Source organism: Dipodomys merriami, unplaced genomic scaffold, assembly GCF_024711535.1.
Source record: "Dipodomys merriami isolate MVZ:Mamm:240054 unplaced genomic scaffold, mDipMer1.0.p SCAF_12, whole genome shotgun sequence".
Lineage (NCBI taxonomy): Eukaryota > Metazoa > Chordata > Mammalia > Rodentia > Heteromyidae > Dipodomys > Dipodomys merriami.
The window spans coordinates 38,773,349-38,799,577 of NW_027202493.1; the positions used below are offsets into that span (position 1 = coordinate 38,773,349).

Sequence of the window (26,229 nt, forward strand, 5' to 3'; positions counted from 1 at the left end):
TAGGGGGGCCGGGGAGGGGAGGGGAGGCATAGGTTCCTGGAGAGCCGTCGTCTCCCCTTCCTCCCGTGACTTGAAGGCGAGTGCGCTGCAGACAGAGCTGGGTGTGGGAAAGGGGAAAAGGACAGCGCCGCGGATTCTGCTTCGTCATGATGCCGGTTAATGCCTCCCTTGTCTGTAATGGATTGAGCTGCCGGCTGCAGTGGACTGTGGAACCACAGCCCATCCAAACACACACACACACACACACACACTCACACCCTGGGCCCAGCCGGCCACTATCAGCTCACCGGAGGTGGGGAGGGCGAGGAGGGCGTGGGGGAGCCTGCGGCCCGCCCACCCACCAGACACCGGCTCCCCAGCACCCGGGACCCAAGCAGCAGGGGCTCGTGGAGCAGCAGGGTGGGGGTGAAAGGGGGTGGGGGCCCAAGAGGGGAGATCAGACCGCTCCGTGCGACCAGCTCCCCTCCTTCGCCAGCTCCCACCCCACCCACCCCAAGCCGGCTTTCTTCCTGTTATTTGTGCTTCGGGAAAGCTCGGCTGGGTGCCTGGAAGAGGAGCCTCTTACCTAGGCTCCTGAGAAACCGCCGCCGGTGGACGGGGCCTGTACCTCTTGGGGGGCTCGGAGCAGCTGGCCACACTGTCAGGGAAGAGGTAGGTGACAGGGTGTCCCACCTCTTTCCCCCCCTCTCCCGGAGCGGAGTGCCTTTTGAGCTACAGCCCCTACCAGGGTTCCAGGCTTTGGTCGGGAGCAGGTTGCTGACAGCTCTGGTGTCTTGTTCAGAGGGGAGCTGGGCCTGGGGTGGGGGGCAGGCCTGGGACTAGCTGGGTTTGGTCTGATCAAACCTCTTTCTGATTTGCGGAAGAAAGGCTGGGGTGTTCCAAGTCCATGGAAGTCACGCTGCCATCCCCAGCACCCCAGGACCCAAGCACCGTGGGGAACGGGCAGGGGAGCTGTTTGCTCCGTACTGAACCATGGAAGAGGAGCTTGCAGGGGGCGAGGGGGGTTCCCCTTTCCAGGGTGGGAGCGATCCTCTTGGGGTCCAGTGCTATTGGTGTGGAGTCTGCTCTGGGCCCCTCCTAGCTGTGGCTCGAGGCTGGGGTAGAAGCCTAGGGAGGAATGTGGGGTGTCTGGGTGCGGCCGCAGGCAAAGCCTGCCTGTCCCCACCCTGGCGGCTGGTGTTTGGGAAGGTCTGGACAGTGAACTTCATCCCCTCTCCCTCCCCTCCCCCCTCCCCCGTGCCCCGGCGGCGTTTCCCTCCCAGGAGACAGGTTGCCTGGTTGTGAGAGCCAGGGGAACAGAGAAAGGAAGGCACGGGAGTCCTGGGGATGGAGGAGCCCCCAAGGGCAGGGCCGCGGTGGGACTGTTGGTCTACATGTGCACAGCCCGGGCAGGGTGCCAGCACGTGGCGTGGGGGCTGTGCGCGTGGAGAAGTATGCACCAAGGGGAGGATCGGTGGGTGGGTACAAGTGGGTGTCCTCAGCACCATGTGTCATCCTGTGGGGGCCCTGCTGCGAGAGTGGGAGTGTGAACTGGCAAGCCGGCTGTGGAGTCCCCGTGTGCACCCGTGTGCAACTGTGTATGGTACGGGTTCTTCTGCGTGTGTCGCCTTGGGGTCTGTCTCAGCACTACTGGGCTTGCTGTGGACAGACCCCAGCCGGGTCTCCAGCATTCGTTCAGAGACCATGTAGAAGAGAACAGAGAGACTGCCAGGGTTGATCTGAAAGCCAAATTTAGGGGGCCAGGCCTCCTGCCTCCCCCAGCTTGTTTGTTCAGCACAAACCTAAGGGCCTAGAAGCGGCATTCTCTGCAGGCACGCACCTAGAGACAGGGTCTGCAAACCCAGCAAGGGAAACCTCAAGAAGAAAAAATGAATGAGGAGCTGCACGTTTGTGGGGTCGTGGGGAGAAAGAGGCTCGGTGGAAAGGCACAACCTAAAACAGACAGACTCTGTACACAGCGCCCCATTGCTCGGGGTGACAGGCCTTGTAGAGTGTCCGTATTAGAGAAAGCCTGGTGCTAGCAGGCAGAATAAGAATAGACATGATTGCACTGCTGGGTACTGGTGGCTCATGTCTGTAATCTTAGCCACACAGGAGATGTGAGGATTAAAGTTCAAAGCCAGCCAGGGCAGGAAAGTCCATGGGGTTCTTGTCTCCGATTAAACCCCCCCCCCCACACACACAAGCCAGAAGTGGAGCTATGTCTCAAGTGATAGAGCACTACTAGCCTTGAGCCTGGGCAGTGCCCAGGCCCTGAGTCCAAGACTGGCATGTGCACATGCACACACACACACAACATTGCATAAGGGAGAAGGGTGAAAGAAGAGAGCGGTAACAGGGCTGTGCCGGCCTGAGAAAGGCCGGGGAGTTCCTCTTGGCCTAAGCAAGGGATGTGTGTCTGGTGAGCCAAGGGTCTGTCCCACCCCGCCCTGCCCCACACACAGAGCCGCTCTGTGGTTGGCCTGGTCCTTGCCCTGTTGGTCTGCCCCGCAGCCCTCTCCTCCCCTCCCTGGGATGCTGTTTTGGGAACTGGTGACCTAGCTGGATCCTGCTTTTATTTCTGGCATTGAGTTGTTGCCATAGCAATTTTGGAGGTGGGGCTGGGAGGGGGAGAGGGTGAAAGGGAAAGAGAGATGGGGGAGGAGTGGGGGGGGGAGCAGGAGAGGGAGGGCCAAGGCAGTCCTGAATGACACCAAATCCTAGAGGGGCAGAGTGCCCCCTACCTGGCACAGCCCACTTGGACAGCCTCCAGCCTGGCCTGACGCAGCCTGGACGACAGAGCCAGCCCCTCCTCCACCCCCCCCCCCCCAGCCCCCGCTTCCCAGCTCCCACTCCACAGGTGAGGACTGATCCCAGTGATCTTTGGACACAGCATCCCATGCCTTTGGCCTGAGTGGGGTGTCTGGGTAGCAACCCCAACTTGGCTGCACCCTTCTAGCAAGTTCATTTCTCAGCCTCTTTTGTCCTTCCAAGTGAGCACAGGTTGGTTGGGGTGAAGTGCACAGCCCAGGTTATGGCTGGCTCAGGATGGCGTCGAGTGCCAGAGGCTGCAGGCTCCCTGGTGCTTGCTTTGTTTCTGCAAGTCCAGGGCACGCGGTCTGGGCTCCGTCCCCTGCCTGGACTGGGTGGCTGCACCCACGGAGGTCCCATGGGCTCCTCTTATCGCCTGCATCCCTGGAGCTGCGGGGCTCGGTTGCCTTGGCGATGAGGGTGGGTGGTGTGAGGTGGGGCTGGGCTGGTGGCTCAGATAAGCCCAGACTCGCTGCTGGGGGTGGGTGGGGCTGAGATGGAAGGATGGGAAACTTGCTGGTGGCTGACCCAAGCCAAGAGAGCTGCTCAGGCCTTCCTTCCGCCACCTGGGCTGCCTTCCTCCTGGGGGGGGGGGGGCTTCCCCTGGGCTCACTCTCTCCCTCCCTGCCTTCCTGCTGCAGCCTGCCCTTTTGGTCTCTGTCCACAGAGCTGCTGGGACCTCCTAGACTGCACAAATGTAGGAAAGGGTATAACATAGATAGGAAAAGGGGCAGACTATCTCCTGGAGAGAGAAATAAAGTATGGAGAGATGAAGTAGGCAGATTGCCTGGAGGGTATGATCATTTAAGCCCCTACCCCTTTTGCTTTAATAGTTAATTTTCAGATAGGGGCTCCAGATTTTTGTGATCCTCTTACCTATGCTTCCTGTGTCGCTGGGATTATAGGCATGACCACAACACTCAGCTGGTTTGGTGAGATGTAGTCTCAACTAGCTTCTTGTCTCCTATCTCTGCCTTCCGGATAGCAGAAAATACTGGAGAGAGCCAGGCTCTAAGAACTTTTTATTTCTTAAGGGGCTCCAAATGAAAAATGCAAATGTCCCAAGAAGAAGGTTGTGTTTCTACTCTCAGGCCTCCAGGGAAATAACTGTCTCACACCCAGGCTGAGCTGTAGGACCCTCAAGAAGCAAGGGAGAGCCCCAGAAGCTATAGAGCAAAGCCTGGCAGTAGGGGGCAGTATAGCTCAGGAGGACAGGGGCAAATGGACAGATGGGCTCAGGGACCTGCTCTGCGCGAGGTGGGATCTTGGCTAGAGGTGAGACTCAGATCAGTGTCCTTGACCAGAGATTTGACGTGTCGTGGTCTGAGGAAATAGTTGATTCTCCGGACAGGGAGAACACTCTGAAGGGCAGCACAGAGCCAGCTGTGACATGGGGGTCTACACGCACCAACTGTGAACGTGACCCCTCACTTCCCAGCACGCACTCGGCCCATAGCCACGGACCAAGTCTGCACCCCACGCTAGGTGCTCTGGCTGGAGCTGCAGGGCCACCCTGGGCAGCTATGTCTGGAAGTCTACAGCCAGCAGTGTCTGGACGCCATGCTGTGCCTCGGTCACACCTGTCTCTCTGGGAAATGGAAGCTTCTGAGCTGCTCCCTCTAAATGTCCTTCTGACCCAATGTGTTGCCCTTTCCTCTCCTTTCTAGAAGCATGTGGTTGGTTCCAAAGCCAAGCCCCCACTTGGTACTTCTTGGCAGAGAACAGCTCAGACCAGTTCTCCTTGCTGACACCTTGCTCTTCCCAGCCTCTCTCCCTTCCTGCGTCTCTGCCCTGAGTGAGCGCCTATGCCCTATGAACGTGGGCTGGGCCCTGCCTCTGCCCTTCCCACCAGGAGGCCACGGGACCTCCAAAGAGGAGCAAAGCTCTTCTCCCAGTTCCTCTCCTCACAGCCTCCCCAGGGCTCCATGCTGTTCCAGTTTCTGGGTCCTCCTTCCTTCCCATTCTCAAATATCACACTTACTGTGTACAGGGCCCTTTGCTGAAGACACAAGTGCCCCAGTGTTGGCCTCCTGTGTGTGTGTGTGTGTGTGTGTGTGTGTGTGTGTGTGTGTGTGTGTGTGTGTGTGTATTGGTACTAGTGCTTAGCTTTTTCGCTTGGGCTGGTGCTCTACCACTTGAACCACAATTCTAATGCCACCTTTTTAGTGGCTCATTGGAGATAGTCTCATGGACTTTCCTGCCCAGGCTGGCTTTAAATTAGGATCCACAGATCTCAGGAGATCCTCAGATCTTCAGATCCCAGATTCTCAGAACTCCTGAGTAGCCAGGATTACAGGTGTGAGCCACGTCTTTTCTGACTCTTTCTGATCATGCCATCTCTGCTATTCTTTCTTCCGGTACCTGGATGTTGGTTGTTTTGCTGTTGGTGGAAGTGTGTTTTATTTTTGTTGTTTATTGTCATACCCAGGACTCTGCCACTTAACCTACAGTCTTAGCTCTCTAGGATGCTGGTTGATCATTTTACTTCCCCCCTCTAGTTTGTGTGTGTGTGTGTGTGTGTGTGTGTGTGTGTGTGTGTGTGTGTGTGTGTGTGTGTGTGTGTGTGTGTGTGTGTGTGTATGTGTGTGTGTGTGTGTGTGTGTTCAGAGTCCCCCTCTAAGCGAATGGTTCCCAAATGCAAATCCCTATTTCCAGCTCCTTTCCTGGGGACAGTTCTTCCTGCTGGTCAGCCTAGCAAAAGTAAACTCATTCCTTCCTCCCCCTCCTCCTCATGCTCCTTCTCCTCCCTCTTTCTTCTCTTCCCTCCTCTCACCAGCCCTGCCCTAGGATCCAGTCCTGCTTTGTACAGGCTGCCTCTAGGATCTCTCCGATTAGCTGCTTCCTGGGCTTGGCGCATGCCCAAGGCTGGCCCTTCACAGTCCCATGCCTGAATGCTGTCTCATCTCTCCCAGCTTGCAGGCTGTGGGCCACCTCTGCCTGCCCAACCCAGCTCCCAGGCTGCTAGGGGGTTCATTTGGCCCAAGCGTGTCCTGGATCCCAGCCCTTTAATGCTTAAAACGAGTCCTCCCCTCCTCACACACGTCTTGCTCTGAGAACCTCTTCATTCCCCGGCTGGGACCTCTCCAGCCCTTGGACTCCCCTTCACCCCCTGCAGCCTTATCTGGCACAAGCACCTCTATGCTGGCACAGCAGTTATCTGTGGGCAGCATGCCTTCTTCTTGGAGGGGCCGCCTCTCACTCTCCACTCACCTTTCTGCTCCCTGTGACACTCTTCACAGGATTAGGCTGTGCTCCTACAGAATCCATGCTAGAAAGTGTGCATGCACTGGATAGAGCAATATGTGATTGGGTGAGTGGATGGATGGAGGGCTAGATGAGTAGATAGGCAGGTGGATGGGTAGATGGAAGGATGGATGGAGGGTGGATGGATAGGTGAGTGGGTGGATGGTTGGGTAGATGGGAAGATGGATGAGAGGATGGATGGACAGATAGGAGGATGAATGGATGATGGGTGGATAGGATAGATGGATGAACAGGTAGAAGGATGAATGATAGATGGGAGGACAGACGAGTGGGTGGACAGATGAGTAGATAGGAAGATGGATGGATGGATGGATGAGCAGATGGACAGAATAAAAAGCATTTCCAAGTGAGCACCAAGGAAGTTTGAGAGGCATTGAACCTCTAGATTGGAATCTTCCCATGCAAGGGTGTGTGTGATAGTTGGAGCCTTGTCTTAGAGATGCCTTGGTTCTAGAACTCCAAAGGGACTTGAAAAATCTGGAAGGTCCTGGACTCTCCCCATACATGTGGTTGAGCTTTGGTCAGTCCTAGAGAATCTCACCATGCTGGAGAGCGCCATCCTCAGCTCCTCAGCCTTGGCCAGCTTCAGTGTTCTCATCTTTAAAATGGGCTTACCCTTGCAGGATCACACCAAATCATGCTTTCTGGTGTTTGTCCAAGTACCTAACAGACTGTGTGTCTAGTGAGGGTTCTCGAGGTACTATGGCTGCTGGCTCTAGAAGTCCACAGTGAGCCCCTCCCATGCCTCAGCCTATGATGAAGTGCTTGCTTACATACCCCTTGCTTTGAATCTCCAGAGTAGAGACTAGCCGTGGAGGGGCAGGGGCTTTGAGGACCCTGGAAGGATGAATGGCCTGGGAACAGAGGGGTGGGGAGGGGGAGTGAACTCTGTGCTGCCGGTGGAGAATTTGGTGATTGGGTGAGCCGCAGACTGGCTGATACTACAAATAGATAAAGCTGGACAAGATGGCCCATGCCTGTTCCCCAGCTATGGAGGGAAGCATCCATAGGACTGCTGTGCCGCCTGACCCAGGAAGAAAAAGCCAGACCCTAGCTCAAAATTAAAGCAACAAGTGCTGGAGGCGTTGATTCCATGTCAGAGAGCCTGCCTAGCGAGGGCAACGTTCTGGGGCCAAACCCCAGTGTCATACCTGTTTTTTTAAGTATAGATAAAAAGATTGAGAAGCTGGGCATCCCAGCTACGAAGGAGATTGAGATCTGAGGATCACAGTTCTGCCTGGCCTAGGCAGAAAAATCCATGAAATGCTTATCTTTCACCAAAAAGCTGGAAGTGCAACTATGGCCCAAGTGGTAGAGCATTAGCCTTGAGTGAAAAAGCTGAGGAACAGCGCCCAGGCCCTGAGTTCAAGCTCCAGGATTAGCACCAAAAAAAAAAGAAAAAAGAAAAAAACAGACTGGGAGACCAGTGGTCTTTTATGTATAACTCTGTTGCTAGGAATGAACTCTAGAAAAGCCTCCCAGTCCCTGGGAGGTAGGAATATTGCAGCGAACCTTCTTCATGGAATACATGGCGCTTTATACACTTCTCATGCTGCAGCTTAGCTAGTGGTCTCCAGCAGCCCTGTGAAGCCGGGACAGTACTACTCTCCTGCGATTTTTCTTTTTAAGGTTTCTTTAATATCAACCTCGAGGCTTAATTATCATTGCACAATTCAGCTCTCAGCCTCTGGAGCATAGCTAGGATGACAGGCCTGAGCCACCAGCACCAGGGACTTTGTGGCTTCTTGCTGGGGGGGGGGGGCAGATGGCAGCCCCTGCTTCTCTTGGGTGCAGAGAGGAGGGAGAGGGAGCGGCCGAGGGAGCCGCCCAGGAAGACCTGGCCCTTCCACTGTCTACTGTGCAGACAGAGCTCACGTCCCCACTTACAAAGCGCGCAGGGCTGGCCAGGCGGGGCGGTGGGCCTTGGGGGGCATTCTCAATACCACCAGGCCGGAGACTTTGTGGGGTGCAGGGACATAGCCCAGGCCTGCCTGGGGGTGCTTTGCCGAGTGGCTGCCATTGGGAGCAGCTGGTCCAGGGCGCTGGCCCCATACCCAGAGGGACACGTCCCCGTCCCTCTGTCCCTCTGTCCCTCTGTCCCTCTGCTCCCCGTGTGTCGTGCGTCCACGGCTCCGGTATGACTCAGTCCCTCCGAGTGTGCCAAGCCTTCCCAGGGCGGAGAAGGAAGAAGCGGGCCCGGTGGATGGAGGGGAGGGGGGGCGGCCGGGGCGCAGAGCCCGGGAGGGGACCTGACTGCGGGGACCCCGCCCCGGGCGGGGCAGAGGTGGCACCGGCTGGGGATGCGGAGGCCACAGCCCGGGCAGGCCGGCTGACCCCTGCCGTCATTTCCTCCGGAGAACAATGGCTCGCCAACGCAGCGCGCGGGGCCGCGTGCGGGGCGCGCGCTCCCCGGGGCTGAGCGCACGGCCCGCCGCGCGGGGAGCCCCCCGCCCCCGAGCCTGACGCCCCTTCCGCCCCGCAGAGCCCCCCTCCGCCCTAGCCGCGCATCCGCCGAGGGATGAGGACCCTACGGCGCGGTGGGACGCCTGCATCGTGGGAGCCGGGCCGCGCCTGACGCCTGTCCTCACCCCGCGCGTACCGGCCTCGGCCTCCGCATGGAGCGGCTGCAGAAGGTGCGGTGCCCCGGGCGCCCCGCGGGCCGGGTGCGGGGTCGGGGTGGACCGCGGGCCGCTGGGGTCAGCCCGGGAGTGCGACGGCGCCACCTGGTGGCCTCCTCCACGCACCGCACCGGGCCCTCCCCCGCCTAGGGCAGACCCACCCCCCCCCCCCCCCCCCCGCCTAGGGCAGCCCCCCCCCCCCCGCCTCCCTCCCCGCCCTCGCAACCACGCACACGCCCACCCGGCCCCCCTTCTCGCTCTCCCCAGCAACCTCTTACCTCCCCCGGGAGCGTCAGCTCCTCCCGAGACTCCAGTGTGCCCGGCTCTCCCTCCAGCATCGTGGTGAGTACCCCGGTAGGCCACCCACTCCTCATTTGGGGCGGAGGGAGGGCCCGGACCCCAGCTCCCCCCACCCCCGCCAGAGCACCCCCACGCTCCTATGGTGATCCTGGCAGGTGGGCAGAAGCTGGAGGTCCCTCCAAGCTTCCCGCCGCCCCCTTCGCTGTCATGTCTGGTTGTACACGAGGTGCCGGGCAAAGGACTGTCATTTCTCAGGTGACACCCCAAATGTTTAGGCTGAACACAGCTGGAGTTAGTAACTTGTGAACGCCTAGAATGACTGCTTTCTTGGTAAGAAAGTAAGTTTCAACCGGTGAGGCCAGTGTGCCAAGCGAGGCCTTCCCAGGACCTGTTCCATCTGTGCCCATTTTCCCTTAGGCCAAGATGGACAACCAGGTGCTGGGCTACAAGGACTTGGCTGCCATCCCCAAAGACAAGGCCATTCTGGACATCGAGCGGCCCGACCTCATGATCTACGAGCCCCACTTCACCTACTCCCTTCTGGAACACGTGGAGCTGCCCAGAAGCCGGGAGGTGGGCGTATTTCCAGTTCCAGGAGTGAGGGTTGGGCCTGGGGGAGGCTGGTGAATGGAATCTCTCTGGGTTAGTCTCCCTGGAGGTGCAGTCAACTCCATGTGGGAGAGAGAGAGAGGGGGGAGTGGACAGCAAGACTCAAGGCTGGGGTATGGCTGGGAAGTAGAAAGCAAGGGCAGCCCTAGTTCAATAGCAACAGCATGAAGTGTGTGTGTGGGAGGGGTTCCCCTGTAGGAAAAGGATGGAGTGTGCAGAGAGATCTCAGAAATGCTCAACTTAAAAAGTGCTGGTGTGTGGTTGCCTCGGTTTCCCCTCCTATCCATTCACCCCCATACATTGTCAGAGTACATGGTGCAGTGTCTGAGCGGGTATTGAAGTAAGAGGTGGGGTGCAGCCTGGCTGCGGAGCGGTAGGTACCTAGATTGGAGTCTATGCTTTATCCCTGGCTGCTTGTGGCCTTGTTCCTGAGCTTCATTGTCAGGCTCGCGGCACAGGGTCATGGCTGGCCCTCAGTGTGCTGGGCACACTGCCCCAAGATCCTATGCTTCTTTATGCTCCATACAGAAAGAGTTAGGATCTTGTCAGGAGCATGCTGGGGATAGGAAGGACAGAAGGCTGGGCTGAGAATTGGCAAGGCCCTGAGAGAGAAGGGTGGCTAGGGAAGTGTGTGGAGTTGGGGGGGGTTAATCCTGTGACTGACCACTCTCCTCTCCATTCACAGCGCTCGCTGTCCCCTAAATCCACATCCCCCCCACCCTCCCCAGAGGTGAGTGTGCTCCAACACTGAGACTTCCTCAACCCTGTAGGGATGGGGTCCCAGATCTCCCTGTGTCCAGAAAGGGCTCTGCAGAGTCCAGAGCACAGCAGAATAAGCAGATCCTGCCCCGTCACTGGCCGGCTCTGTCTGATTCAGGGCCTTGCTTAAGCCTTTGTCTCTGGACAGGCACCATGAGCGGGCTGAGGCCTTGGGAGTCTTTGCCCTGGGCTCAGAGGTGTTGGCGTAAGGTGGGAGCCCTCGGATGGTAGGAGTGAAGAGTGTGCCTGTGGGCTGTTCGGAGCTGTGGGGGCAGGGGACGTAGGAGAAACATGCTTCTGCTCTGCAGGTGTGGGCAGACAGCCGGACCCCTGGAATCATCTCCCAGGTGTCAACCCCGAGAACCACAGGAACCCCCAGGACCAGTCTGCCCCATTTCCACCATCCCGGTAGGTTTGGTTGTCGGCCTGACTCCACCTATTCCCTGTGACTTCACATCTCCTTCAGCACCCCGATTCTCTTACTCTCCATCTCTCCCATTCCCTGAGGGACCAGCGCACCATTGCACTCCAGAATGCTAGGACCCCAGTGCCAGTGTGCCCATCACTGTCTTCCCCAGTGCTTTGAAGCACAGTGCCAGGGCCTCCAGTTCTGTCTTGCCTCTTGACCCACCCCACTTGGCCCATCCTCTTCTCTTCCCAGCGTCCCCTGCCATCAGTATATGCTCCTTCTCATCTGCCTTTATTTCCCCTCCCAGAGACTACCCGCCCAGACTCCAACATCTACAAGAAGCCACCCATCTATAAGCAGAGAGGTAAGGGCTCCGCCAGCTTCCCAGGGCTCCTGTCTTGTACCTGCCGGCGGGGCTGCCTGGCAGGGAGACAGATGGATACCTGTGTGTGACAGCACGGAATGTTGGCCTTGTGCTCTTTGCTGCGTGTTGCTTTTTATATCTGTGATTTCACAGGCGTGAGGGGACCAGTGATAGAGCTGGGGACCCTGGGTGGTCCAGGTTAGCCCGAGGCAAGGGGGGGGTGCTGTGTGAGGACTGACTCTCACCTCTGTCTTCAGAGTCCATGGGCGGCAGCCCGCAAAGCAAGCACCTCATCGAGGACCTCATCATCGAGTCGTCCAAGTTCCCCGCAGCACAGCCCCCGGATCCCAACCAGCCGGCCAAGATCGAAACCGACTACTGGCCATGTCCCCCTTCGCTGGCTGTAGTGGGTAGGGAAACTGGGGAGGGGGGAGGCAAGGGCCCCCTCCCCACTGCTCCTTCTCCACCCCACTCCACAGCCCAGGGTTCCTCTTAGGGTTTGGTGGTGTTGTTGTTTTCACCTTCATCAGCACCCAGGCTTGTTGCTCTACCTCCTGCCATGATGCTCTGGAGGCCTGCCTGCCAGTTACTCCTTGCCTTGTTCATGGATCTGGTCAGCAGACACTTCTCAGATCTCCAGAGGAAAATAAATAAGAGAAGGTCTCAGTCCCCAGTGAATTTAAGTCATGTGTATGTGTTTCCTACCAGCTTCATAGGAAGGCTAGGAAATGTTACTCTTATGAATTAATCAATTGTTGGTGCCAAGGATTGAACCTAGGGACTCACATGTGCCAAGGATACAATCTGCCACTGCGTTTCACTCCCAAACCCCTACTTTATTTATTCATTCGTTTGTTTGCTTACCAGTTCTAGGACTTGAACTCAGAGCCTGGTGTGTTTGGCTTTTTTGCTTAGGGCTGGCACTCTATCACTTGAGCCATACCTCCATTTTTAGCTTTTTGCTAGTTAACTTCAGATAAGAGTCTCTTGGAGCAAGGCACCAGTGGCTCAAACCTGTAACCCTAACTACTCAGCAGGCTGAAATCTGAGGCTCACAGTTTGAAGCTAGCCCAGGCAGGAAAGTTTGTGAGACTCTTTTTAAAAAACAAGTTTTAATGTTTAGGGGCTGGGAAGGTGGCTCAGTGGTAGAATGCTTGCCTTGCATGCATGAGGCCCTGGGTTCGATTCCTCAGCACCACAAAAGCAGAGAAAGCAAGAAGTGGGGCTGAGGCTCAAGTAGTAGAGCGCTAGTCTACAGCTGAAGAGCTGAGGGACAGTGCCCAGGCCCAGAGTTCAGGCCCCATGACCGACAAAAAAAAAAAAAAAAAAAAAGTTTTAATGTTTATTGTAAAGGTGATGTACAGAGGGGTTAAAGTTACGTAAGTCAGGTATTGAGTACATTTCTTTGTGAACAGTGGTTTGTGAGACTCTTACCTCCATTGAAAATCTAGAAGTGAAGCTGTGAGTCAAATGGTAGAGCTAGAGCTCCAGCCTTGAGCAGAAAAAGCTAATGGACAGTGTCCAGACCCTGAGGTCAAGCCCTAGTTACCAACACACACCGAGTCTCACCACAGCCTATTTAATAGCTAGGATTATAGGCATGAACCACAAGCAGGTTTTTGTTGTGTTTTTTTTTTTAATAATTTGTTCTGCTGGGCATAATGGTTCACCCCTGAAGTCCCAGATACATGGGAGGCTGAGGCATGAGGATCACCAGTCCAGGAGGTGCAAGTTGGCCTTTGCAACAGATCTGTTTAGACTCCGTGATAACAGGATTGCCCAGCAGAGCTCCCAGGGACAGTGAAGAGAGACAGCAAAACCTCATCTCCAAAACAATGTTTTCAATTGAAAATAAAAAGAAATAGGGTTGTGCTTGAGGTCCAGCCCCGCACCTGCAAAGAGCGATGATTGGCTGAGCTGCCTCTCTTGCCTATGTCTCCTAGAGACCGAATGGAGGAAGCGGAAAGCATCTCGCAAGGGGGCAGAAGAAGAGGAGGAGGAGGAAGATGATGACTCAGAAGAGGAGATTAAGGCGATCAGGGAGCGTCAGAAGGAAGAACTCAGTAAGGTAGCATCTCAGAACCCCAGCCTGGTATCTTTGGGGACCAATGTTCTAGTCCTGTGGCTAGTCTAAACTGTGCATGTCAAAAAAAAAATCTGAATCAGAACAGGGAAGAATTTCCTCTCCTCCCTCAGGAATCTGAGAGACTGCTTCCCAAGGGCCACTTGGCTTCTGGCCTGCTTTGATAGCGACACCACTTGATATTAGGATTTAAAGCCCAGGGAAGGGTGGGCCAGGTCTTGGAAGAAGGGGAGTGTGGGTTACTGGTCCAGGGGAGGGGAGAGAGGTTGGGAAGCGTGGGAAGGCCGTAGCTGGTGACGTGGTGCAGGGTTCTACAGTGAAAGCTGAGGAGCTCCATGGGCCCCAGGGCTTGGGAATCCACCTGGAAGCGCCATCTCTAGTCCTGAAGTCTAGCAACGCTGGGCAGTTTGTAGCTGACAGTCCAGTACCTAGGCTTTGGCCTTATCCTCCTTTCTCCTATCTCAGGTTACTTCCAACTTGGGAAAGATGATCTTAAAAGAAGAGATGGAGAAGTCATTGCCCATCCGGAGGAAAACCCGCTCCCTGCCTGACAGAACACCCTTCCACACCTGTGAGTACCCTGGAGAGGGCTGGGGACCTGGGGGACTGCATGCCCCCCCTTAGGGTGGGAATGCCAGCCCCTGGCAGCAGTGGATGGAAGGAGAGACCAGCATAAGTAGGGCTGGCAGAGTTAGATGTTGTTTTTGGTTTGCTTGTTTGCTTGCTTGCTTTTTTTTGTACTCAGGACCCGGGTACTGTCCCTTAGCTTTTTTTCTGCACAAAATGAGTGCTCCTACCACTTGAGCCACAGCAATACTTCCAGCTTTTTGGTGTTTAATTAGAGAGAAGAGTCTCACAGACTTTCCCACCCAGGCTGGCTTTGTACCATGATCCTCAGATCTCAGCCTCCAGAATAGCTAAGCTAACAGGTATGAGGCACCCACACCTGACTTGGGTTGGCAGGTTTTTTACATTTAACTGGTAGTTATGGAGGGTCTGCCAGGTGCCAGGCACTGGGGACATTCCCAGTGAAGACTGCATCCTCATTGGTGTCCTCTGGTAGCTTGTAGTCAGCAGAGGAGACTGACATGGGACCTGGGGTTTGGAGCAGTGTGGCAGGCGTGGGTACAGAGAGCACAGTGGGTGTCTGGAAAGAACAGCAACAAAGCCTGAGGTTAAACTGAGTCTCAGAGGAAGATAAAGCCAACTGAAGGAATGGAAGCGAAGGCCATGGCAGATGACCAGAACAGCATGGGGGCAAAGGCAGGGAGCATGAAACACCGAATGGCCAGAGGACAGCTGGAGACAGAATAAGAGAGCATCCCCCAGTGAGGCCGAGATGAATACAGTGGGCCAGCCCTTTGAGTCTGTTCACAGTTTCAACAGATTTCCTTGTTCAGTTTCAGACATGAAAATAAACTACCTCAGCCATATTCATTCCCATTTACCCTCTTCTTCAGTCCTCCCTGCTCCCAGGACCGGCCCTCCCAGCTGAGCCAGTTTTACTCTCATGTCTCTTCTCCTTTTCCTTTTCCTTCTCCTTCTCCTCCTTCTCCTTCTCCTTCTTCTCCTTCTCCTTTTCTTCCCCCACCCCCCTCTCTGCCCGTCCTGAGGCTTGAACTCTGGGCCTGGGTGCTGTCCCTGAGTTCCTTTTGCTAAAAAAAAAAACAAAAAACAAAAAACCCTTTGAGTAAAAGGCCACTTTTGGCCTTTTCTGTGATTTAATTGTAGATAGGAGTCTCACAGACTTTCCTGTCTGGGTTGGCTTCAATCCTCAGTCCTCAGAGCTCAGACTCCTGAGTAGCTAGGATTATAGGTGTGAGCCACTGGGCTCATTCTTTTCTTTTCTTTTCTTTTCTCTTTTTCTTCCTTTTTTTTTTTTTTTGTTGTTGTTGTTGGTTGTGGGGCTTGAACTCTGGGCCTGGGCTCTGTCCCTCAGCTCTTCAGCTCAAGGTGAGCGCTCTACCACTTGAGCCACAGTGCCACTTCTGGTTTTCTGGTGGTTTATTGGAGATAAGAGTCTCACGGTCTTTCCTGCCCAGGGCTGGCTTTGAACTGAATCTCAGCCTCCTGAGTAGCTAGGATTACAGGCCTGAGCCACCAGAACCAGGCTTCATTCTTTTCTTTTTTTAGTGTGTATTAATTGGACAAAGAGATTTCACTGTTTCAGATATGCATGTACATGTTTTGCTTAGAACACCCCTCTATTGCTTTCTCTTCCCCTTCCCTTCCCTTCAATCTCCTATTGATCAACAGCTTCCATTGAGTTTCCCACTGTGTTTCTTTATGCCATCTTCATACATAGTTGCACTATATTTCTTTTTTCTTTTCTTTTTTTTTTTTTGTCAGTCCTGGGGCTTGGACACAGGACCTGGGCACTGTCCCTAAGTTGTTGTTGTTGTTGTTGTTGTTCATTTGTTTTTTGCTCAAGATAGCACTCTACTGCTTGAGCCACAGCACCACTTCTGCTTTTTCTGTTTATGTGGTACTGAGGAATTGAATCCAGGACTTCATCATGCTAGGCAAGAACTCTACCATTGAGCCACATTCCCAGCCCATGCACTATATTGCAAAGTTATTCTCGCTCCATATTTCTTTTTTCCCTCTCTCCTTCTCCTTCTCCCCCTACATAGTCCCATAGTTAGAATCACCTCTCTCTCTCTCTCTCTCTCTCTCTCTCTCTCTCTCTCTCTCTATGTATGTATGTATATATCTATTTATCTATGAGATGATATATATCAGGAGACTAAGGTGGGATGATCTTTTTTTTGTACATTTTTTATTGTAAAAATGCTGTACAGAGGGGTTACAGTTACATGAGCAAGGTAATGAGTACATTTCCAACTGAGCATTGTTGCCTCCTCCTTTGTTTTCCCCCTACCATCCCTTCCCTCCCACCTCCACAACTACCCTTCCCCCCCTACCTGCCCATCCCCCCTACTCCCGCAGCCACCGAAGTTGTAAAGTTCATTTTCAGCATAGTGTTTTGTACATTTCATTATTACAATGAGTCAACCTGTATCCTTATTTAAGCATTTTGGTTTTTTTCCCTTCCCCTCCCTGAATTAGACAAATGTATATACAAGATGCAGGGCACCAACATCAAATACAGTAAAAGCAGGGGTTATACCATGGGGGAGGAACATACAAAGCAACAACAACAAAAAAAACACATGGTACATTATAAATACGTTAGAAACAATAGCAAGAAAGAAAAAAGATATTTGTGTCCCTATCTTGGGGTTCATTTTGCTTAACACTATCTTATATGGTCATATGTACATAGCTTTTGGCCTTTTCTGCTTGTCCTACACATATACTAGTTATTACAAATAAGGGAAACCATGAGGCACTCTGCACAATCAGTGAGATTTCTCTAGTAACAAACTATAGAAATAATCCCTGAAAGTATAGTTTTAGCAGGATGATCTTGAATTTAAGGACAACTACTTACTAGCCCAAACAGAGAGTTCAGGGATAATTTGAAGTCTGGTATTGTGATATATTCAGTGTTACTCCTTTTATTTAGAATTGATCTTGCCATTCAGGATCTTTTATGAATTTTCTATTGGTCAATGGTTGGACTTGAACTCAGGAACTGGGTGCTGTCCTTTGAACTCCAGGCTAGCACTCTACTACTTTGAGCCACAGCTCCACTTCTAGTTTTCTGGTGGTTAATTGGAGAAAGAGTCTCACAGATTTTCCTGCCTAGGATGGCTTCAAACCTTGATCCTCAGATCTAGCCCCCTGAGTACCTAGGATTACAGGTGTGAGCCACTGACACCAGGCTCATTATGAAATTTTTTGATTGATTTTTCTATTCCTATCAAGAATAACAGGACTTTGTGTATTTCATCAAATCTATAGATTGCTTTTGGTAGTCTAGATATATTGATTCTACAAATCCATGAACATGTGAATATCTCCATCTTCTGGTGTCTTCTTTAGTTTCTTTCTTCCAAGGTTTTATAGTTTTTATTGTAGAGACCTTTACTTCCTTAGTTAATAACTCAAGTGTTTGATTGTTTTTAGGCAGTTATGAATGGAATTATTTTCCTGACTTCTTTGACTAGTCATTGTTGGAATATAGAAAAACTATTGATTTTTTGAGTGTTGATTTTATATCCTGCTATATTTCCAAAAGTGTTATCAGATCTATAAGTTTTTTGGTGGAGTCTGTAGAGTCTGTTAAATATAGGATCAGATGATCTGCAAATTGTGACAATTTGAATTCCTTTCATTTCTCCTGCCTTAATTGCTTTAGCAGGATTTCTATTATCATATTGCATAAAAGTAGGGCAGGTGTTTTTGTATTCATTCTTTTTTTGTTTTTTCAATCAGGGGGCTTGAACTCTGGGCCTGAGCACTGTCCATTATCTCCTCAGGTCAAGGCTAGCACTCTGCCACTTGAGACACAGCGCCACTTCCAGTTTTCTGGTGGTTTATTGGAGATAAAGAGTTTCACAGACTTTCCTGCCCAAGCTGGCTTTGAACTGTGATCCTCAGATCTCAGCCTCCTAAGTAGCTAGAATTATAAGTGTGAGCCACCAGCACGTGGCTTGTGTTCATTCTTGACTTTAGAGAAAATACTTTGTTCTACTCAATATGATGTTGACTATAGATTTAGCACATAAAGACTATTAAATGCAGGCACAGTTCTTCTAGCCCTAGTTTCTTTAGAGGTTTCACCATTAAAAAATGTTGAATTTATTTATTTATTTATTTATTTATATTTTATTTTATTTAGCCGTGGGGCCTGAAATCTGGGCCTGGGCACTATCCCTCAGCTCTTCAGCTCAAGGCTAGTGCTCTACCACTTGAGCCACAGCACCACATCCAGCCTTTTCTGCTTATATGGTGCTGAGGAATGGAACCCAGGGCCTCATGCATGCAAGACAAGCACTCTACCACTGAGCCACCTTCCCAGCTCTTATTTATTTATTTATTTATTTTTATTTTTTTGCGATCATGGGGCTTGACTCTAGAGGGGCCTGGGCGCTGTCCCTCAGCTCTTCAGCTCAAGGCAAGCTCTCTACCACTTGAGCCACAGTGCTACTTCTGGTTTTCTGATGGCTTATTGGAAATAAGATTCTCACGGACTTTCTTGCCCGGGCTGGCTTTGAACCACAATCCTCAGATCTTGGCTTCCTGAGTATCAAGGATTATAGACGTGAGCCACCAGCACCCAGCAAATGTTGCATGTTTTGTCAAAGGTGTTTTTCTGTATCAGTTGACATGATCATGTGATTTTTGTTCTTGGTCCTGTTTATTTGATGTATTATATTTATTGATTTACATATAGTGAACCATCCTTGCATTCTTGGATTAAACCAACTTCATCATGGTGTATAATTTTTTTAATGTATTTTAATTCAGTTTATAAGAATTTTATTGAAAATTTTTGTGTGTATTCATCAAAGAGATTGATCTTGAATTCTCTCTTTTTTCTGTGTGTATGTATCTGATTTTGGAATGAGTGGGATACTTGTGTTTAGTAGTGTTCTTTACCTTTCTGTTTCATGGAAGAGTTTGAGGACTATTGGTTTCAGTTATTCTCTAAAGGTCTGAGAATTACTGCTTCAATTTCATCACTTGTTATAGATTTGTTTAAGTGATTTATCCTGTTCAATTTTGGTAAGTCAAATATATCTAGAAATTTATCCATTTCTTCTAGATTTTCAGTTTGAGTATAGGGTTTTCAATGTATTCCTTCATGATTCTTTGGATTTGTTATGATACTCCCTTTTTCATCTCTTAATTTTAGCCATTTGGGTCTTTTCTTTAGTCAAGTTGACTAGGGGTTTACCAATCTTATTTTTTTCTTTTTTGTCAGTTGTGGGGCTTGAACTCTGTGCCTGGGCACTGTCCCTCAGCTCTTCAGCTCAAGGCAAGCGTTCTACCACTTGAGCTACAGCACCACTTCCAGTCTTATTTTTTTCATAGAACCAATTTGTTTCTTTGTATAGTTGTTTTTGTTTATTTATTTATTTTTTGGTTGGTCGTGGGGCTTGAACTCTGGGCCTGGGCTCTGTCCCTCAGCTTTCAGCTCAAGGCTAGCACTCTACCACTTGAACCACAGTGCCACTTCCGGTTTTCTGATGGTTAATTGGAGATAAGAGTCTCACAGACTTTCCTTGCCCAGGCTGGCTTTGAACCATGATCCTCAGATCTCAGCCTCCCAAGTAGCTAGGATTACAGGCGTGGGCTACCAGTGCCTGGCCTGGTATAGTTTTTCTTTTAAGTTTCCATTTTATTAACTTTTTTCTCTGATCTTTACTGTTGCTTCCTATTGTTAATTTTGAGTTTAACTTGCTCCTGTTTTTCTAGAAGTTTAAGGTGCAACACTTAGACTATTTGAATGCTCTCTTTTTACTTTTCTTTTTGTGGAGGTGGTAATGGTAATAGGGTTGCACTTGCTAGACAAGCAATGAACTCCTTGAGCCCCCTGCCGTCTTCTTGTAAAGACACCAGGGTTCAATCATGGGGCTGCTGCCATGATGACCTTACCTAATCTGAATCACCTCCAAAGGCCTCACCACCTGGATTACATTTCCATCTTCTTAATACCTCATGATGGGGTTAAATTTGAACAGTGGAAAACTTAGGGGGAGTAAAATAATATTCCAGCAATAGCACTGTGTAATGTCTAACCACTTCCATGGATCTAGAGAAAAGGAAATGGGGCTGAGAAATATCTAAGAGATTGATCAAATCCATTGGATTGAATCCAGTGGCAGATTGGATGTGGGGATGTGGGTGAAACATGTTGGAACTTGATTTTGGGGTGCTGGAGAATGACATCCTGGAACTGAGATAACAAAAAAGGCAAGTTTCCCTGGAAAGGGGCAGAGGTTGAGTTTGAATGTCCTACCTAAGTTATGAGAGTGGGAGCTGAGTTTGGCTGAGCTAGGCACTGGAGTCTCTACTTATACATAATGGTCATGTGGAGAAGAAAATGAGACTAGATATAGGAAGGAAGGGCAGGGCACCTAGGTGTCCCTGGAGAACACGTCTAATAAAGATGTAGCAGGAGGATTGTTAGAGTGGGAAGTGTTGGTGTGTGGAAGGAGACGGACCCTTTGAATGTGTGTGGTTAGCTTGAAGGACCTTCTTACTGTTCAAGGTCTCCATCAAGAGCAGGCCAGGTTAGAAGCTGTGGCTCTCTACTGAGAAAACGTAATATGGTTTGGTAAAATTAGTAGAAGTTTAGACTAGTTACTGATGGGAAGTGGCACAAGGCCTTACCTTTGTAGCGATGTTAATCTACAAGGCTTGAGTTCTGCCAAATCCTTCGGGCTAGATGGGAGAACTTGGGCTGATCCAGGATTCGTGTTTGGTAAGGGAGGAGCTGAGGGACTGAGTGCCAGACTGGCTAGTGGAGGCGCTGGTGAAGTTGTTCGTGCACCCCTCCACTGGTGGAAGCTGAGAAGGCTCTGACAGAAAATGAGGACGATGCAGAGATAAGAAACAAGAGATCTGTACTAGGCGTGGTGGTGTATGACTGTAACCCCTGCATTCTGGGTCGGGGGAGAGGGGACTGAAGCAAAGGATCTCAAGTTTGAAGCCAGCCTGGGGCCAAGTAGTGAATTCCAGATCAACATGGGCTAATAACCCGATGCTGTTTCAAAAACCAAACAGAACAGAACAATAACAACAAACAACAAAATAAAGAACCTGGTGGTCTCTACAGGACTAAAGAGCCAGATAGTGGTAGTGGGCCTGAGTAGGCAAAGCAGTTCTGGCCAGGATGTGGTACTTGGAAAGGGTTGTCTGCTATGGACCGCAAAGAAAAGCTGCTTGTTGGCTTGATTGTGTGGCTGAGCCACACCAAGAGGACCCAACTGACAGGTCCTGAGTGGGTGAGAAGAGTTGCAAAAGCAGTTTTTTAGAATGCAGAGCCAATTATTGAGGCCTGGAGAATGAAGCTGATAGATTTGTGCCTTGAGGCATGGGTTCAGCTCTGAGTTCCACGAGATTCTTCCAGCTCTTCTATTTATCCAGAAATGAGCTCTACGACTTCTATTATTTATTTAGCCAGTCCTGTGGCTTTGAACTCAGGGCCTGGGCACTGTCCTTGAGCTGCTTTTGCTCAAAGCTAGCACTCTACCACTTGAGCCACAGCACCACTTCCGGCCTTTTCTGTGTATGTGGTACTGAGGAATCAAACCCAGGGCTCCATGCCTGCTAGGCAAGCACTCTACCACTGAGTCACATTCCCAGCTCCAAGATTTCCATTTTTGCCTTAGAATTTCACATGTGTATGTCAGTGTCACTTGGAATCAAACCCAGGGCTTCATGCCTGCTAGGCAAGCAGTCTACCACTGAGCCACATTCCCAGCCCCAAGATTTCCATTTTTACCTTAGAATTTCACATGTGTATGTCAGTGTCACTTGTGACACCCCTGGAGTTATACGTTATACTGTCACATGACTGTACAGGTGACAGTGACAATCTAATCACCATTTCACGACATTGAATCTCAGCTCCAGCTGTAGATTTTAGTACTCAGGCCTTTGGCCCAATTGTGTACTTACTTGGTACAATTCTAGTTAGAGAGAGGAGGAAAAGTATTGTAGACACTGCAGAAGCCCCTGCCCGGCTCCTTTCAGTCTCTCCCCTTTCCTGCCATGTTCTGGGTGGGAAAACCAGTCTTCTTGGGAAGGACTGTCTGGGCCAAGGGACTGAGTCCAGGCCCTCTTGCTGTCTTCCAGCTTTGCACCCAGGAACGTCGAAGTCATCTTCTCTTCCCTCCTATGGCAGGACCACCCTGAGCCGGGTAAGGCCTCCTGACAGAGGACCGGGAGACCGGGGCCAGCTTCCGAATGGCCAAGTGCTTGAGTATCCGGGGGGGTGCTGGGAGGCAAAAGGGACCCCTTAAGAATATCCCAACGTCTCTCTTCATGGCCTTTCCTAGCTACAGTCCACAGACTTCAGCCCATCCGGGAGTGAGGCAGGAAGCCCAGGTGAGTAGCCTGGCGGCTTGTTTCCAAGGCTCCTTGGACAGCCTGTGTGTTGGGGGAGGGGGCATGTGTGGAGTCCCCCCTGGCCCTGGAGCTGCCTCTGAACAATGGCTCTCTCTCTGCAGGCCTGCAGGTGAGTGCCCCCTGGAGGGGAGCAGGCGGAGGAGCATCATCGGAGGCCAGGGGCAGTGTGGGGACAGGGGGAGGGGTGTGTGTGGGGCCACAGAGTTGCCTGGTGGTGAAGCCGCAAGAAGCCGGGGTAAGACTGGGAAGGTCCCCCACCCCGCTCTGGCTCACTTCGGCTTTGGTCTCCCCAGAACGGAGAGGGCCAGAGGGGGAGGATGGACCGGGGGAACTCCCTGCCCTGTGTGCTGGAGCAGAAGGTGAGGGCAGGGGACCTGGCTGCCACGGTGGGGGCGGGCAGCGGGGGCGGGGCCGAGGCAGGCAAGCAGAACGCGCGAGCTCATTTGCTAGGGGTCCTCCTGGAGACGGTGAGGTGGGGTGGGTGGCATCACGGAGAAGCTGGGGAAATGGATGGCAATGAATGGCATGAACCCCGATGCCTCCTCCGCAGGTCGACGTGGGGGGGGGCTTGGGCATGGATTGAAGGGTTGGCATGGACAGAAGACTCTCAAGAGCCTAAGAGCCCCTCCCCCTTCCTCCCCAGATCTATCCCTATGAAATGCTGGTGGTGACCAACAAGGGACGAACCAAGTTGCCCCCAGGGGTGGATAGGATGAGGCTTGAGGTATGCAGGGCAGGCGCTCCGTCTGCCTAATACAAGGTTATGCTTGGGGTTCTTTCTGTCTGCTCTGCCTGGAGCTCCCCTCTGCCCGCTTCGGGAGGACCTGGGTCTTGGTGCCATCAGAGATGAGCCTCAAGTCTCACCTGCCTATGCCCCCCTCCCCCGCCCCGGCCCCATAGAGACACCTGTCTGCTGAGGACTTCTCCAGGGTCTTCGCCATGTCTCCAGAAGAGTTCAGCAAGCTGGCCCTGTGGAAGCGGAACGAGCTCAAGAAGAAGGCCGCGCTCTTCTGACTGTCCCCACCACCCTCTTGATGACAGTCCCTCCTGTCGCTCCGGGGATCTGGGCATCCTCTTCCCCAGGGGGCTGGGAGCGGTGGGCGGTAGGAGCAGTGAGAAGTAGGGCAGAGCTCCCTGCTGAGGGAGAAGGGGAGCCAAGACCCCTGGAACCCCCCCACAATGGCCAGGGGCTCCCTCCTCTCCTCCCAGGTCCCCACTGCCTCACTCAACCCAGCCTGGACTCCGACACACACCGAGTTAATGTCTGCCCCCTCTCCCTGCCTGTACTCCTCCACGTGACGAGGGTGAGGGGCACGAAGGGGACACTTCGTGGTCAGGCTGTCAGCTGTCCTGTACACAGGTGGACCGGCTGTGGGACCCTGTGTCTCCCTGCCATGTGGACCCCCCCTCCACTCCTTTCCGGAAGCCCCTGTACCTGAGCTTCCTGTTCCTCTGACTGGCAGGGGCGGGTTCCAGCTGGGCCTCCATTAGGAGGCCATCCTCCCTCCAGCTTGCCCTGTCCTCTACTTGTGACCCCAAGCTTCAACGCCACCCTTGCTCTACCTCCAGGGCTCCCCCAAAAGCCTTGGCTAAGAGTGAAGATGCTGCCTATACAATGTCTAGCTACCACCAGCCTCCTGCCAAAGCCGGCTAGGATGCCTCCGTCTAGCGCCTGCCCAGGGACCACAGAGCCCAAGCCACGAGCCTCCCTTGGATGGGGTGAAGAGGCCAGGCTTGGGACATCTCTGAGAGGCCTGGCTCCCAGGGCTCCACCTTTTCCCATGCACCCCCCCCCCCATCTAAGCTGTCTACAGAATGTAATTTATTGGGGCACCCCCCCCTGCAGCTTTCCTCGCCCAATCCTAACCTACCTACTCACTCCCAGCTCTCCTCTTCACATACGTATGTTTATATAATTATATATATATTTTTTGCCCAGCTCTGGGTTTTGCTCCTGCCCAGACCTTGGCATTCCCTTTCCACTGTGTGTGTGAGATCATGTTGAGAGGACTCTGCTTGGAATTAAAAGGTTGCATTGGGTCCCTAAATCAATTTGGTTTTCTTTTAGTGGTTTTTTATTTTTTGGGGGGTGGGGTGGGGTGGAGTGGGGATAGTACTGGGAGGCTGTGGGATGCAGATATGATTGGGGGCTCAAAGACTATGAGGGGAGCTGATGGGCAGGGGGAACACACTGGTTATTACCTGATTAGAACAGGCTGAGTGGGTGCATGAAGAGGTGTGTCACTGACGGACCAGTGAGCTGGTGTGATGTCCAAGACAGGACCCTAGCACAGGAGCTGAGGTCAGACCAAGGCTCCAGGGGATCTTCCTGTCATTTTGCTAAAATGAGTACAAGGTGTATAATAATCATTCAAACTTGAGCAAGTATTTTAGAAGAGTTCTGTTGCATATTTTAAATTATGTAAGAGTTCTTTATCATTACAACAAATCTGTGAGTCACACGGAACTTTAGCCCATCCCCCCCCCTCATTCTTTCTCTCTCTCCCTGCTCCTCCCTAGTCCTGGGACTTGAACTCTGGGCCTGGGCACTGTTCCTAAGCATTTGTGCTCAAGGCTAGCACTCTACCATTTGAGCCACAGATGTACTTCCCACTCTTTTGAGGTTAATTGGAGATAAGAGGCTCAGAGACTTTCTTGCCTTGGTTGGCTTCTTAAACCGTGATCCTCAATCTCAGCCTCTTGAATAGTAGCTAGGATTATAGGACTAGTGCCCATTAACCCCCCCCCCCTCGCACTCTCTCTCCTCTCTCTCTCAAGACAGGACCATGGGATTCTGGACTACTGTTGGACTTCTGGATTCTTCTGTCTCAGCCTCCTAAGTGCTGGGATTACAGGCATGCACCACCATATCCTGTAGGACAGGTCATTTTCATCCTTTCAACAAATGAGAAAATTGTGTAACAGAGATAATTCACATACGACTCATAAGCTGGGACTGGAGACCAACCCTCCAGGTTGCTGATTTTGTTGTTGTTGCTAGAGGTTGAACTCAATACATTGATCATGTTGGGCAAATGCTCTAACATCGAACTCTCTAGACCTTTCCCAATGTGTAGAGCTGGTTTTTGAAGGGAAGCAGGACAGGACAGGCAAGGAGGAGCAAAACTGGGCTTTACTTATTACCATGCTAGGCACTAGGGACACAGCAATGACCTGGCCAGGGAGACCCCTGTCTTATCAAAGCTCCGGGCTGACAGGGGAAATGTCAGCATTGCGAGCTCCAGTGGATACTGTGTAATTTGATCATTTGATACCAAGTCCCAGAGGATTTTAAGTTCCTGGGAATTTAGAGCTACTCAAGGCAGGACTCTAGGTCCTTAAACCAAAACCTTAGGAAATATCCCCCAGGCTCCTCAGACAAAACCTGCTATATTCCCTCCAATTATTTACAAACTTTTTTTTTTTAAAGCAAAGCTTTGTTTTTTTAAAAGTTAGATCTTGGGCTAGGAATGTAGTTTAGTGGTAGAGTGCTTGCCTAGCATGCATGAAGCCCTGGGTTCCATTCCTCAGTACCACACAAACAGATAAAGTCACAAGTGGTGCTGTGGCTCAAGTGATTAAGAGTGCTAGCCGTGAGCAAAAGAAGCTCAGGGTCAGTGTCCAGGCCCTGAGTTCAAGCCCCAGACTGTCAAAAACTGAAAACAAATCTATTACTGTTTTTTAGATTGAATTGTGTAGTTAATTATGTAATCAGTGTGGAACAAAGAAACTGATGTATAAAAAAGATTCTTCCAAGCCAAGCACTCCTAGCTCATGTCTGTAATCCATCCTAGCTGAGATCTGAGGATCCCAGTGTAAAGCCAGCCCAGGTAGGAAAGTCTGTGAGATTCTTTTATCTCCAACTAATCCATCAAAAAGCCAGAAGTGGAGCTGTGGCTCAAGTGGTAGAGTGCCAGCCTTGAGTGAAGAGCTAAAGGAGTGTCCAGACCCTGAGTTCAAGCCACACAGTACAGGCACAAAATAAAAAAGGAAGGAAGGAAGGAAGGAAGGAAGGAAGGAAGGGAGGGAGGAAGGAAAAAGCAAGGCA

General features: G+C 51.8%; 1 protein-coding gene across 1 annotated transcript; it reads left to right on the top strand.

Annotated features, from left to right (window-relative positions):
* The first annotated feature begins 415 nt into the window (after nt 1-415).
* Nucleotides 416-24,229, top strand: Dmtn (dematin actin binding protein). The gene is made up of 16 exons (XM_070016588.1): nt 416-651; nt 8,537-8,687; nt 8,940-9,014; nt 9,390-9,545; nt 10,267-10,311; nt 10,649-10,748; nt 11,057-11,113; nt 11,371-11,523; nt 13,057-13,181; nt 13,662-13,767; nt 21,909-21,973; nt 22,112-22,160; nt 22,283-22,290; nt 22,475-22,540; nt 22,825-22,905; nt 23,082-24,229. Exons 2-16 carry the CDS (start codon nt 8,670-8,672, stop codon nt 23,193-23,195), a joined length of 1,218 nt encoding a protein of 405 aa, XP_069872689.1. The 5' UTR covers nt 416-651; nt 8,537-8,669; the 3' UTR covers nt 23,196-24,229.
* Nucleotides 24,230-26,229: the final 2,000 nt, after the last annotated feature.

Coding starts and splice junctions, on each gene's coding strand:
- Dmtn (XM_070016588.1), top strand. Junction 9,015..9,389: donor GCTCTCCCTCCAGCATCGTG/GTGAGTACCCCG, acceptor ATTTTCCCTTAG/GCCAAGATGGACAACCAGGT. Junction 10,312..10,648: donor CCCCCCCACCCTCCCCAGAG/GTGAGTGTGCTC, acceptor TCTGCTCTGCAG/GTGTGGGCAGACAGCCGGAC.